The 15,000-nt window shown below is 39.7% G+C and overlaps 1 protein-coding gene across 2 annotated transcripts in view; it reads left to right on the forward strand.

Moving 5' to 3' along the window:
* Positions 1–13,139: 13,139 nt before the first annotated feature.
* LOC122260029 (protein masquerade) overlaps positions 13,140–15,000 on the forward strand; it is a 23,030-nt gene continuing 21,169 nt past the window's right edge. For both annotated transcript variants that reach the window (XM_043027115.2, XM_043027116.2), the window contains exon 1: positions 13,140–13,407. In XM_043027115.2, coding sequence (XP_042883049.2) covers positions 13,290–13,407 — 118 coding nt within the window. In that variant the 5' untranslated portion in view covers positions 13,140–13,289. The remainder of the gene's footprint in view (positions 13,408–15,000) is intronic.

Raw genomic sequence — 15,000 nt, forward strand, 5'->3', positions numbered from 1 at the left:
TACCCAGCCGTAATATGTAATATTTCCACGGATACTATCTATACCATAGATGAGATATACTGACGAAATCGTCCGCCATTTTCGTTACTTACTGCAAGATTCAATTCCAAAAACACTGTTTCAAGCGGCATATTGCAGTCAATTAATCGGATGCCTTCAGGAAGTTTTCCATCAACTCTCGAAAGTTCTTAGTTCTGTCGTTTCCAAGAAAATCTGAAGTCCTCCCGCGCCATCTTCTCTTTGTCACGCAGTACACGGTTAAATCCGCCATCTTGAAATTTATGAATCTGAGTACTGGCGAAAGTACCTTCCCTTGTCTAGGCTTCACTTAACCTGGAAATGTATCAATGCGGTGCTTAACGCTGCTTGTGTTTTGCCCATCACTAGACTATCTGTAGATTAAGACTGCATTTATCGTTGTTTTATATATACTTGAAAGATGTCTATTCACATCGGTTTTTTTTTTTTTTTTCTTTTTTTTTACTCCATTTTAGTTTTTTTCCGATGTGTACACTTGCTTGTGTTGATATTGACGCATCAGTAGAGCCAGTCAACAATTTTCAGCATTAAACCCATTCTCCACTTTCGAAATCATTTGAGCTTTAAACCGGTTATGAATGATAATAAAAATGATTTTGTCATGACCATCGCTGTTGCTACAGTGTTATTATCTGTGCACAAGGTTAGCAAGTCAATGAAGTTTAATATCATCCGCCTGGCCCAAGAAGGAAATATTATTTTATGATATTTCATCTCTCAACTACTCCAATGCAGAACGGTTAACAGACTTATCCCGACGTCTAAGAATTTTACAAAGGAAAAAAAAATAAAGACGCCAACATCAACAAACCGAAAACCTTTTTCCTGTTGTCTGAGATTCTAGTTCACATTCCCTCTTCATATAACGCGAACGTCTGCATACCTTACATTCTTATGAAGTGACAATGCAAGAAAACAGCTGTTAGGGATGAACGGAAACGCGTCATGGAACTGAATCACTTAACTGTTACAAAAACTTCTTTATTAGGACACATCACGAAAGTCAGTGAAAGTCTATTGGGTCCGGATGCAAGAGTTAAACGTGTTCTCTTATTGTTTCATTCGATATTAAATGTTTGTGTAAGAAGTGCCGAAGCAGGAATAAAAGAAAACATTTAGAGTGAAAAGATGTGCGCTCTTATACCTTAAACTTGGGAAGGTTGGTCTTTCTAAGAGTATGTTTGAGTGAAAAAGTGAACGTTTTTAAGGGAAGGATGTTGGAACACCTGTGTTGTGCTCTTTCCTTTGGGTACGTACAGTAAATATGTCATGTTTGTGTGACATATTTGGTTGAGGATTGAACAACAGGAGGGAATGAACAACTGGAGAATCTTGTTATGAAATGGAACATCGCCATATGCTAAGTCATATTGTTAAGAAAATCATACAAGCCAACAGCGTTTCGAGTCAAATTATGATGATTTTTATCGCTTCTACCTGAAGAGGAATCTATCAAGAAAAGTTGTGGATTGCTGTGTTGCTTTTCTAACCTTTGTCTGCATTCTGTGCCATTTTTCCGATGCGTCACTGTGTTTTGTGACTGTGGTATCGGTACGTTAGGTTAGCAAGATGTACTAAATAAGAGACAGGTTTTAGTAGACTAACAAAATATATGAATCAATCGGTGTTTTATCATTTTTGGACGTGTTCAAAGTATTAAGTAAATGTTTAACAGAAAAAGGTAAAAAATGGATTTAATAGTTTTTTCTTTTTTTAATTCACTTAAAGGCAATACAGAGCTATTGCATGACGTGAAAGTAGGATCCTTTAATATAAATTGCACATAATCTTAAATATAGCTTGATTGGCCAAGCTTCCAAGTTGTAATTTATGTGTAAATTTGTAAATTCCTTATTTCTAAAAAGATCATCAGAACTGAATTAATATACAATGTCAAAAATAAGAATAAAACTTCACATCATCCGAAATTACATGAACCAACATGATAATTTCATAATCAAATGCACAAAGCCAGAAAACCGGAGAAAATATATCTAGCCTATGTCTTCTTTAGCCTACGGAATTTAAACCACACTCGGCGGGTGTCGTGTGGACAGCGTGTGCTAAGCAGGAGAAGGTGGAAGTATTAAGCAGGAGGTGGAAGAAGAGGGTCAGTAGCATGTGGAATAACGCGTTAAGCAGGATAGCCAATAGGACATGGATGGCGTTTGCCAAGCAGGAGTATCCGCAAGACGTGAACAATGTAATATACGCTAAGCAGGAAATGATCAGAAAGAGGGTCAGTCGCAGGTGGATGGCGTATGCTAAGCAGGAGGTGGAAGAAAAGTCAACAGGATGTGGATGGCGTGTGCTAAGCAGGGGAGTCAGTAGGAGGTGGAGGAGCAGTCAGGTGGCTGAGTAGGCGTGGCGTCGCCGCTAGGACCGTTCAGTTGTGATCTAGACGCCGTCGTGAGCGAACGTGTAGCATCTTCGTTCCCACTGTCTACCTGCGCCGATCCACACTCCTTCAGGTATGGTTACGTGGGTCTCTACTCTTTTGTCGTGATTTTTGTCTTCTCTCTGCTATTTGTTTTTTTTTGTTTATATGTTTTGCAGCTTTTGTACTTTGGAGAGAGAAAGGGCTATATATATACGTGCATTTTGATTTATTTATTGAATTGCGTTTTCTAAACACATGAAATGGTTACGTGTACAATTCACACTCGATTTTTTTTTCGTTTTTTTTAAATCTCTAGAATGATGATACCCGCATACATATACAGACGTAATTTCATTCCATAATGCCGATTACTCAAGAACCCAAAAATAAACGAAATACAAGCTGTGCCGAGGTAAAAAAAAAAGAAAAAGAAAAAAGGCAGGAAGCAGATGGTGTGCTGGCCCGGCGTGTGTCCGAGGGCCGCTAGCATGTATACACGGAAGTATATAATTCACACACATTGAGACGTGATGAATCTAAGATCAGTAACCCGTGTCTATTTCGAGTACACTATTTGAACCTAATGTATGTAGACTCTTTTGTCTTTTGTCTCTTGACTGCGTTGCTGAGACAAACCGGTTAATCGAGTATGGTAGTGAAGTTTAATAGAGAGCTTTAAAATGTTGAGTTTAATTAGACAAACATTGGTGTACAAATAATGCAGGTGAACCAACGGTAATATATATATTTTTTTTCTTTGGGTACGTGAGGATGAACTTAGCATGTTCTAGTTAAACAAAAAGTTTTATTTTTCCAGTCGGTAATCGACAGAGTAAAATACGTAATCTATACTTAAAAATTCCAGTAATTGTAGTCCACGCATTACCTCACTCAAACTGGAGACATAGTTGTATAATTATGGGGTCACGTATGTCCTCCTTTGACCTGACTCCCTACCTTCCCTTCCTCTTTTTCCTCTGCCTTTCATTTATTTTCTGTTTCTTTGTATTACGTCATGCTTGCGATACAAAAAAAATAAATGAAACGATATTGAAGGAACAATAAATAGCGATGTTACAGGTATATATTTTTCAGTAGGTGCTGCCCATTTCGGTTCCTTATTGTGGTCTTTCATCATTGTATAACGTATTGCTCTGTAGATAATAATGTGGCATTGAAACGAACCTGTATATATATATATATATATATATATATATATATATATATATATATATATATATATATGAAAACTCGATATTTCACGAGTAATAAACAGTTACTATTAGAGTATTTAAAACATACCCAATAATATATGTAAGGAGTTCACAAAAAGCCTTTGGTTTTGATTCAGGTAGCTTATTCTTCTATATTAACTGCTTGTATTTTTATAAATATTTATAAACATGCACGCAGTCTAATTTTCTACGTTTGATACCGCTTACTGCTATTATCATTTGTTTCTCCCCTTTATCGAGTATTCGCATTTGGGGAGTCATGGTGTTAGTGCTTGCTAGTTCGAAGGAATTAGAGCAGAGTGGGAGAAATTTATTTTCACTCCATGTCGTGGCTTTGCATCAATCAAAAGCCAATGTTATTAATGCTATATATTTCTAGCCCTGGTGATGAAAAAGAATACGGTTATAAGTTGTAAAAAAAGTAGTCCATTGTCGCTGTATGTAGGCCGATGATCCGACCCGAGGCCAGTGAGTTTGCCTGAGCAGCCTTGGCATTGACAATGGCAAGTTCCCGAAGGCGGTGTCAGGTTTTTTCTTCGTGGAACGCAGCCACGTGATGCTTATGGGAACGCTTGTTTCAGTGATTGTTTTTTTGAAGGAGATTGTGATATATTTAACCCTCTCTTAAGATGCGCTATCGTCGTCCTTTTAAAAATGGTATTTTGGTAAGCTCTTATGAGGTTTTTATCGCCTACGTGGTGTTGCTCCACTTGACTGGCGTTGCCCTGCTAGCCCAGTTACTCAAGATTTCGCAGAAGGAAAGTTTCCAAAATGCATTTCCCTTTTCTCAAAACGACACAGGCTTTGGAGTAAGATTCCTTAAGACGACACTCACTGCGAGACGATGAATACATGTCGATATGTTCATTTTTTACTAAGTTCCCGGCTTTGGTGTGTCATAAACAGTTATGCCCCGTCGCCGTGTTTTGAGCGAAACATTTCGAAAAGCAAGATCTCTCGGGGGATTTAACTATGCCCTTCTGCCCTCGCCCTCTTCGCTAACGGTGCTTTCGAGTTGCCAACGCACGCTTAGTATTCAAGACCTCCCCTCGTCTCTTCGCCAAGACAAGATGACAAAACGTACCACCTAACGGAAAACCCAATAGATACATCTCCCATTCATCTTATCACCTCCAAACACCTCCGCCGATAGAATTAAACAATAGTTATTCAACAGTAAAATTCCACACACGAGGAACGCATACCACGCTAGGTTAAAGTCCTAAAACCAGGTGCACCGCTCGCTCGCCCGCCCGCCGCCGCCCGCGCTGTTTACCGCGCTCGGCTCAATCAAGGCTTCGGACGGTGACGCGGCTCCGGACACGCGAGAAATGGGGCGATGGGGGTGGGATGGGGATGTCTGTTTTGCTCTGCCTCTGCTCACGGGTACGGCGAGGGATTAGGTCACGGGGGAAACGCCTGTCTGTATGTAGGCATAGATAGATAGAGATATCCGTTCACACACACATATATACATATATATATATAATATATATCTACATATATATATATATATATATATATGTATGTATATATTATATATATATATATACATATATATATATATATATATATATATGTATGTATATATTATATATATATACATATATATATATTATATATATATATATATATATTGTATATATATATATATATGCATGTTTGTATAGATATATCGATAGATAGACAGATATAGATATATGAGAGAGAGAGACAAAAAAGGAAGAAAGAAAGCAAGACGACATAGCATAGAACCGAACCGAAATTCCCTGGAACCTTCCCTGGTTTGGGGACTCCCTTGGCCGTCCGCTTTCTCACTCATTATATGGTCTGAGCAACACTTGCTGTAGCGTGACCACAGCGCCGCCTCGCCAGACATAAAAGACACGTTACAGATGCATGATCCTCGCTGGACGTTTGGACTGGCGTGGTGTGGACATTTCTGGATATCATCAGTAGCGTTTGGGAGGATTTAAATGCACGCACACGCACACGCACACGCACACGCACACGCACACACACACACACACACACACACACACACATACATCTATGCGTGTGATAAATGTGTGTTGTTGTTTTTATCAACTTAATTTCTTGACATCAAAATCGATCACATTCTGTTGTCTTTCCTATTCAAACATGGATAGAATAACAGGGATAGTAAACTATAACGGATAACAAAGACAATAGTAATAATGATAATGACAATAAATGTGAGAATGAAGGTTATTATGATGATGATGATAATTGGGACGATGGTAATCATTTTACCAATACTAATAGGATAATGATAATTATGATAATGATAATTTTGATGATAATAATGGTGGTAACTATAATGATAATGGTAATGGTAATTTTGACGCTAATAGTGATAGTAATGATGATAATGACGATAATTATTATGCTAATAATGATGCTAAAAAATAAAGATTATATATACGATAATGATAATATGATTTTCAACAGCGTATATGCAAGTATTTATGTGTGTTAATAGTATGTGTGAATTTTAACATTGTGTATGTGTATGTTTGAATAGTGTGTATGTGTATGTTTGAATTGTGTGTATGAGTGTGTTTGAATAGTTTGAATGTGTGTGTTTTGATAGTGTGTATGTGTATGTTTGAATAGTGTGTATGAGTGTGTTTGAATAGTTTGAATGTGTGTGTTTTGATAGTGTGTATGTGTATGTTTGAATAGTGTGTATGAGTGTGTTTGAATAGTGTGTATGTGTATGTTTTAATTGTGTGTATGTGTGTTTGAATAGTTTGAATGTGTGTGTTTTGATAGTGTGTATGTGTTTGTTTGAATAGTGTGAATGTGTGTGTTTAGATAGTGTGTATGTCTGTGTTTTAACAGTGTGTATGTGTGTGTTTTGATAGTGTGTATGTATCCGTGTCAAGAGTGCGTGTGATTTTATGTGTTTTAAGAGTGCGTGTGATTATAGGTGTCTTTGAAGAGTATGCGTGAGTGTTTGAGCTGTAGTTCAGAGTGTGTGTTTTTAAGGGAGTATTTCTGTATTTGGGTATGTTTTTTTAGGATCGTGTGTTTCAGTATTTGCATGTTTTATGAATGTGTGTGAGTGTTTGTGTGTGTTTTAAGTATATGCGATTATTTTCCTGTTTATAAGTATTTGTGTGTGTGTTTTTTTTTTAAGTATTTGCGTGTGTTTTTCAGTATGTGTGTGTTTTTAAATGTATATTTGTGTGATTTTCAGGATTTACGTATCTTGAGTGTTTTTTTAAGTATCTGTATGTGTCTTAAGAGGGCGAGAGTAAGTACTTACATGTGTTTTAAGAGTGCGAGTAAGTACTTGTGTGTGTTTTAAAAGTGCATGTAAGTATTTGCGTGTGTTTTAAGAGGAGTGCGCGCAAGTATTTGCATGTCTTTTTAAGAGTGCGAGTAAATACTTGCATGTGTTTTAAGAGTGTGTGTGTGAGTATCTGCGTATATATCTGAGTATCTGTGTGTTTTAATAGTGTGATTTAAGGAGTGATACAAGATTAAAGAAGGGGGAGGGAACGATGTTATTAACCTACATTCCTCAGGCGAAGAGGGGGTAGGGGGATACAAAGGAAGGGAAGAGGGGAGGGGAAGGGAGGAGAGTGTCATCATGAAAGTGTATCGCTCGAGAGGAAATCATTATCTTCTCTAAAGTCATCATCTCTCAACGGGGAATTTCGTGACGTGATTTCGGGTAGAGGAAGTACTAGTGTGTGAGGCGAGGATTTCTTTTTTTTTCTCTCGCTTTCTTTTTTTCGTTTTTTTTTCTGATTTTGTATTTTTTACTTTGTTTTCTCTCTCTCTCTCTCTCTCTCTCTCTCTCTCTCTCTCTCTCTCTCTCTCTCTCTCTCTCTCTCTCTCTCTCTCTCTCTCCCTCATCTCCTCTTACTCTTCCTCACCATCATCGTCAACATCCCCCTTCCTCCCTCCCTCCTTTCTTCCCTCCCCCCACCCCCCACCCCACCCGAAAGCCCATCCTTCTCTCTCTCCGGTTCCGTGAATAACCCCAAACTGTGATGGATGAGCCAGTCAGCAATCGAAAAATACTGTCGCAGTTTCTAGGTCGGGTCGGGACCTCCAACCTTCAATCTCCCTACTACTTGTCTTCTTCCTCTTCTCTTTTCCCTCCCCCCACCCCTTCTTTCTTCTACCACCTTCTCCTCTTCCTACTACTCTCCTATTTTCCTTTTTCATACTCTTCCCCTCTTCTACATTCTCTCTTTCTTTCTCTTTCTCGTGAGTAAGTACCATCGCCTTCTCCTTTACCGCCTCATCTTCTTCTACCCTCCTTACTTCTCCCCCACCTCATCTTCCTCTCCCTCCACCACCTCATCCCTCCCCTTCCCCTCTTCTCCTCCTCCTCCCCTCCTCTCCTCCTCCTCTTCTCCCCCCCCCCTTCCTCCTCTTCCTCCTCCTCCTCGTCGTGATTGCTCCATTCCCGTAGGACTTCACTTCCTCTAGCCGGATCGTCTGCCTGTCTCTGCCGGGGCGTGTCGTCGACCTTCCCTTCATTTGTGTATGTAGGTTGGAAATAATTACGGTCGGTCGTCTTCGATTCGGCTTTTGTGGGTTGGTTCCGATGTTGGCGGTAATTCGATTTCCTCGAGGAAATTGATCCGGTTGGAAGTGGCTTGCGCGGGAAATGAGCTTGTTTATGTACCTGCGTGTGTGCGCTGTGCTACGGGAATTCACTGTATGTAGACTTTTATACACACATGTATACCGGTTCGTGTGTGTGTGTGCGTGTGCATAGGCAGGTGGATAGATATAGAGAAAGATATAGATACGCTCACCGGTGTTTGATTCAGTCAGCAAGATTAAATATCTCCATATACAGTATATGCAAATGCAAACCATTAAGTTCACTATTTTACGGTGCATTGAGATCACCGACTTACACTTAATTTTTTCTACTCCCTTTTCCATCTATGACTTGTATCCTTTTTCTCTCCAAGTATATGGTAATTGAAAGTAGATGGAACACACACACAACAAAAATCGAATCATAAAATCGACGTTTCGAGTAAAACCTTTTTTTTTTCATTTGGTGATAACAAAAGGAAACTTGTTTATATCGTAATGTGTTTTTGTGCTAAATTTCGTTTGGATGCCTTTTCAATTACTTTTTTTCGCCTTTAGCTGGGTTTGCCATTAGTGGTGAAGATAATGATAGCGAGATTAGCCTTAATGGTGCGATGCCAATGGTTAGAGAAAGGAAGATAACAGTGACAGTACTAATGATTTTAATGATCAAGAAGAACAATAGGAACAATATTATCAAGATATTTTTGTTCCTTGAATTATAGTTTTGGAGATGGTATTGTTTTGTAATGAAGAACAGAACAATAAACGAGTTTTAAAAGACAATGTTATCACTAACAAAAGATAATTAGTTACAACAGAGTCAAAAGTGATAACAAATTTGGATCCCCATGTTGAAAATGATAATATATAATGTTAGGTAGATACTCATGGAGGCATACAGACATATAGAGATGTATATATAGATAGCTGGGTTGGTAAATAGATGTTGAAAAATAAGTAGAGAGATGACTAGACTGACATAAAAGGTAAACAGAGAGAAATATATAGAGATAAATTTATAGATAAGCAGAGAGACGGACATGTAAGAATGTAGATAATGGCATCAAAAAGCCTATAGTTCGAACAGCTTCCTGAACCGGTAATCGGAACGGGAGGCAAGGATTCGACCGCTATCAAAGATGTGTGTCACGCATTTCTTTGTAACATTTAGAACACGGTTTTATATCTTAGAAAACGAGGTTACAAGATGACCAAACGAGCAAAAAATGTATCCACTATATACAAAAATCACTTTACTGAAACCGTTCTTAGGGCAGTGTTTTTTTTTTCTCTCTGCCTTTTTATCATCTCAGGAGAGTTTTTTTTCGTGTTAGCTTTTTATGTCATTTACTTGGTCAACTTTTTGTTAGCACGGGGAAAGAGGAAAGAGCTCGTAAACACACTGCTGCTCTGGTTGTGATTCGTAACGCACGTGCGCGGATGATGTTACGTGCAAGCAGCCAAGCACGTGCTTTGATTGGAATGTTTTCCTGGTCGTCTCGTTTTACCCCTTGATGATAAAGGAAATGCTTTCATTCGGGTTTCTTTTAACGCAATATATTTTAATATCAAGTAGATATCAAATTACTTAAAGTCAGGGCCAAATTTCTCAAAATAAACCAACGAATGATGATGATATGTTGTGTCCAAAGCTCTTAGATATATATACGTAAATGTTCTGGAACCGTACCAGGTAATTTCCATAGAAGGGGGGTAGGGGGGAGGATAGGGGAGTAGCAGCATGAGAGTAGATAACGGTCCGGGTTACCACTGTACTACCGGTAGTGTGGCCAGGTACCTTATAAACAACCTCAGCCTTCCTGGTAGCTCGAACACCTGACTCGCAATGGTCACTTTAACCCCGCGGTCTCTCATAACACGGCGCGTGTTTTTGTCGGTGCTTAAGACGCTTGCAAAAACAAAACAAAACGCAGAAAGATGTGGGACAAATATAATGAAACAATACCGTAGTAAGAAGAAGAAATGCACGTGAAAATATGTATTTTAACTTTACTGTGCTATTGTTTTATTTTGCAGCCAGACGCTCCACCCTAAAATGGAAATTTTCAAAATCACCTTGCGTCCTTTTTCATCGTGGGATAAATTAGCTTTTCTGAATATGGCCTTCGAAATAGGGTGATATTTTTCGATTCCTACATTTTTTCTTGATAATCAGGGTATAGTATAGTAAGAGGTATAGTTGCTTATTCATTATTATCTGTCACGATATTTTACATTATTGAGGGGAAGCTAAATAAGATAAAACTTTATCATCAGTATTCGTCAGAGTAAAAACTTGTTCAGGCAAGTTAGAGATAATATTTATATCATATCAACTAGGTCTTTCCAACTCAACTTATCATGAATCAGCCTAACGAAAGACCGAAAATACAGAAAAATCCATTCGGTTATTGACGAGTGACAAAAACAAACAAACAGCAAACAGAAACAAAACAGTACCGTAAATCTCACATATGGCGCCTTTAAGACCTACAATCACCTACTTTGCGAGGTTCGTCTTTTGCACAGATTATGATGTATGCGAGGCTGGGGCGCAGTCACGCTTACTCCCGTTATTCTAGGGAGCGAATCCAGAGATTGGGAAGGGAATACTGTATGTAAATGTTTATTGTGAGTATGTAGACATGCGTACATGCATACTTGTAAATATATATATGTATATATGTATATATATATATATATATATATATATATATATATATATATATATATATATATTATATGTATATATATATACATATAATATATATATATATATATATATATATATATATACATATACAAGAATATATAATATGAATACATATATATAGACATGTACACACACACACACACACACACACACACACACACACACACACAAACACACAAACACACACACACACACACATATACACATATACATATACATATACATACACACTCACACACACAGAGAATGATATACATATTGAGAAAAAATGAATAGTGAAATGAACAGACATATCTGATCGCTGGTGGTCTGTAATTGCAAATATTGCATTTATACAGCGCCCACTTCCGGTCACGCAAGAATAACGTTGGCACGTGGGCGTTTAAGGCAGGACGTGTTAGCCAGGTGTATCTATGTATAGATGTGTGTGTGTATGTGTATGTGTATGTGTGTGTGTGTGTGTGTGTGTGTGTGTGTGTGTTTTGAAAATATACAGACCCAGAGAAATATAATTATACATCAACTTATCTAAATACCATAGTTTAGCCGAGGCAGTACACCGCGCCAACTTTCCAGCTAAACCACGTGGTGGCTTTGCGTCTATCATCAAGGCAGCTTGTGTGGGTTACCAATCTCTCTCTTCTGGCGTATGGTGGAAAAATTGACAAGTTGAAGATAAATTGATTATATAGAGATTAAAAATGTAATGAGAGTTTTGCTAGGATAGAAGAAATATGTGTAATCTTCAAACCAGCATTATATTATCTTTTGATAATTTTGCTGTTTTGCTTGTTTTACTAGATATTTGGTGTTTCTCTTGATTAGGTCATATTATGATATGTAAAAGACTGAAGGAGTTTTCAACGGAAATAACGGACTTTTTATATGAAAATACAGTTTCCCCCCAAAGACACAGTACACGAAAACACCCAAAGTCAGAGCATTTATTCTAAAATCAGGTACCCATAATATTTTACGCAGGTAGTACTTACACCAGTAGATGAAACAAACTGCAGATAATCTACCATTATTTAGCATCATGACAATACTAACTTTTATATCGATGGTCACTCTAACCAAGTATCTCTAGTAGGTTAGGACAAAGACCCACTACCAGGCGACGTCGGGTAGACTGAAATATTTACGGAATTTCAAACTTCAACTGTTTTTATACAGCTCCTTTTATCTTTGAACATGCATTGGCACTGTCTTATTGTTTTCTATCATAGGCTAATATGTTTTAGATACGTAATAGGACTATTGTTTTCTTATATTCGAAACGTCCATTCATTCATTAACCTGAGAGAGAAACCACGTGGTTTCAAAAATAAGCGAGAAAAATAAAAGAAAACCGCAATAAAAAAGGTAATCTTCTCTTAAGTCAATGCCCCAAAGAGACACCATGCCCCAAAGAGCGTTGCATCAACATTGACAGATATAACTAGAGTTCTTGATAAAAGGGAATCATTGAGGTCAATAACTTCCAGTCCGGTCGAAGCCGCGTGGAAGTGTGTTGAGGACGCGAGTGGCCAACACACGAGGGTGATGAGGTTGCTCTACCTGTCCTATGTTATCTTTTTCTTGTTATTCTTTCTCTTCGTTTCGTCACTCTCTCTTTCTTCTTCTTCGTCTTCTGCTTATCTCTCTCTCTCTCTCTCTCTCTCTCTCTCTCTCTCTCTCTCTCTCTCTCTCTCTCTCTCTCTCTCTCTCTCTCTCTCTCTCTCTCTCTCTCTCTCTCTCTCTCTCTCTCTCTCTCTCTCTCACTCTCTCTCTCTTTTCCCTCTATTGTTTCGCTTGTTCTCCTTTCACGTATTCCGCGTGAGTCTGTGTGATCTATTAATGTGAACTACAGAAATATTTGATACAGTGATATGGATTCACTGGTATAAAAAGGTTTACAGGGTTCGACTAAAACCTGACAGTCCAAACACGTTCATGAATAGGGTAGATCCAGTATCTGAACCGGAAATCTCTCTCTTTCTCTCTTGGGGGGTGGGTGAGGCAAAAAAAAAAGTCCTTTAATCATCCTGATTTTTTTTTCCAATACACATAACTAACGCAACTCTTCCTCTTCCTCCACAGCTGCGACACCAACCCACAGGACGAGAGCTCCCCTTCCGCCCCTACGTGACGCCCCTGCGACGATGGAGCTTAGCGTCAAGACTGAAGGCTAACATCCCTCACACACGCTCGACCGGTGCCACGTCGGTGCGCCCGGAGGAGAGGACTGCGAAAGAGCAGGAACAAAAGACTCTTAGTTGTAGAGCCTCCCCTTAGAGGAGGAGGAGGCTGGTGCGAGTATTTGGACCACAAGTGTTAGAGAGCAAAGATGCGTCTCAGTGTGATTAGATTCGCCTTCTTGGCCACCGCCGTGGTGCTGGCGGGGCATCCCGTACGGGCGCAAAGACCTGCGAGCCAGCCGTCCATTGCGGCGTCCGTCTTCAGCAGTAAGTACAGCGCACACTTGCTCTCTTCTTCTGACGACGATGTCCCTTTGGGCTTCAGTGACGCTTTTGGTTGTGACCTTTGACGAACTGCTTCATTGTTACTTGATGCATTTTATCCTTTCCATCTTTAATATCGCGTGTATCGTAGCCATTGTTGTACCCATTAACTTTGTATCGCAGGTTCACCTTTTCTACAATGTGAATGAGTTACCTTTGTCATTTGCAGTGGATGCTTAAAAATCGCACTTGCCTACTAAGTGAAAGCCCTGAAAATTAATGTTACATGCAAAGGGCATATCCGTCTTCGTAGTCAGTGTCTTCCAGGAAATTATTTAAGATATAAATTAATATTTTCCATAAAATCTTTTTTAATATTGGTTAAACCCACAAGTCTAAAATGGCGTCCCAATGATTGCCTCTACGAACGTTACGAAACGAAGGAAGAAAGAGGGCCTTAACGAAATCCCCCAAAATAAAACAAAATAAAACCATGAGAAAGAAACAAACATAAAATAGAAACCTTACTATATGATGTACAGCCAACTCGATAAATGGAACAACAACCTCTATATAAAAACAACAATAAAACCAAACAACAAGCAATACTCAACAGATAAAGAGCAAATGGGTTTATCGGAGCAACGCCCTTTTCGAGGCAGAGCCCGTCCAGGTGGCGTGGCATAGCCGGATCGGGGTCGTTGTCCTCTCCAGCCTGGCGACCTTCCCTGCAAGTGTTGGGCGCGTGCCACGCCACCTCCCCCCTCCCCCCCTCCTCCTCTCCTCATGCCGGTGCCCCAGTCTTGCAGGGTGTTGTCATAGCAGCCTGCCTCGTAGTCGCTGAGGTCGCATCCGCCTTTTATGTGATAGGGAGGGGGGAGGAGGATGGGGGAGGGTATGAAAGGGGGCCTGACCTACACCGAATCTTCCAGCTGTTGCTCATATTTCTTGGAGGTGTTGTGATCGGCCTTCTCCCCCCCCCCCCCTCTGTCTCTTGTTTTCAACAGCTGTTCGGATCTCTCGGGATGTCGGGCAAGTCTCATAGTCGTTTTGGCAGAGTCCGCTTTTTAGGATGAAGGCGACGAGGGGGGGGGGGGGTCAGAGGCCAACAAGGGAGTGCCGCGTAAAAGGTGGGTTGATATATCTTTAAGAGAGCTTGTTTCGTTGAGGAAATGTGTGTCTGCGTTTTGAATGATGGCACATGATGTTCAAAGTTCAAAAAGGGGTTTATGTTTTAAAAAAAATAGAAGTACTATATTTTCGCTCCAACTTTTGCAAAGACAGATCCGAACGTAATCAGGTAGAACCAGGAAAGGCGAATTTGCGACCTAATTTATCTAGACCTCGACCTTAAAGTCGGAATGATTCACTCTCAGGGTCGCTGATCGACCCCTATGTCTATCCCCCTCCCCCTCCCCTGCCCCTCCCCGTCCTACGTCATCCCCCCCCCCCCTCGCCCCACCCCAACAACACATACCAGGTATCAGAATATCACTCTCCAGTACCGTTCCGTCTCTCTAGATTAATATTTCGCCATGCAATGCTCCTTTTCGAGAGAATGCATTAGTCATGCAGGAGCCCCGTCATCACACAAAC

The sequence above is a fragment of the Penaeus japonicus genome, unplaced genomic scaffold (genome assembly GCF_977035675.1).
Source record: "Penaeus japonicus unplaced genomic scaffold, GWHDUDI00000001_assembly GWHDUDI00000006, whole genome shotgun sequence".
Lineage (NCBI taxonomy): Eukaryota > Metazoa > Arthropoda > Malacostraca > Decapoda > Penaeidae > Penaeus > Penaeus japonicus.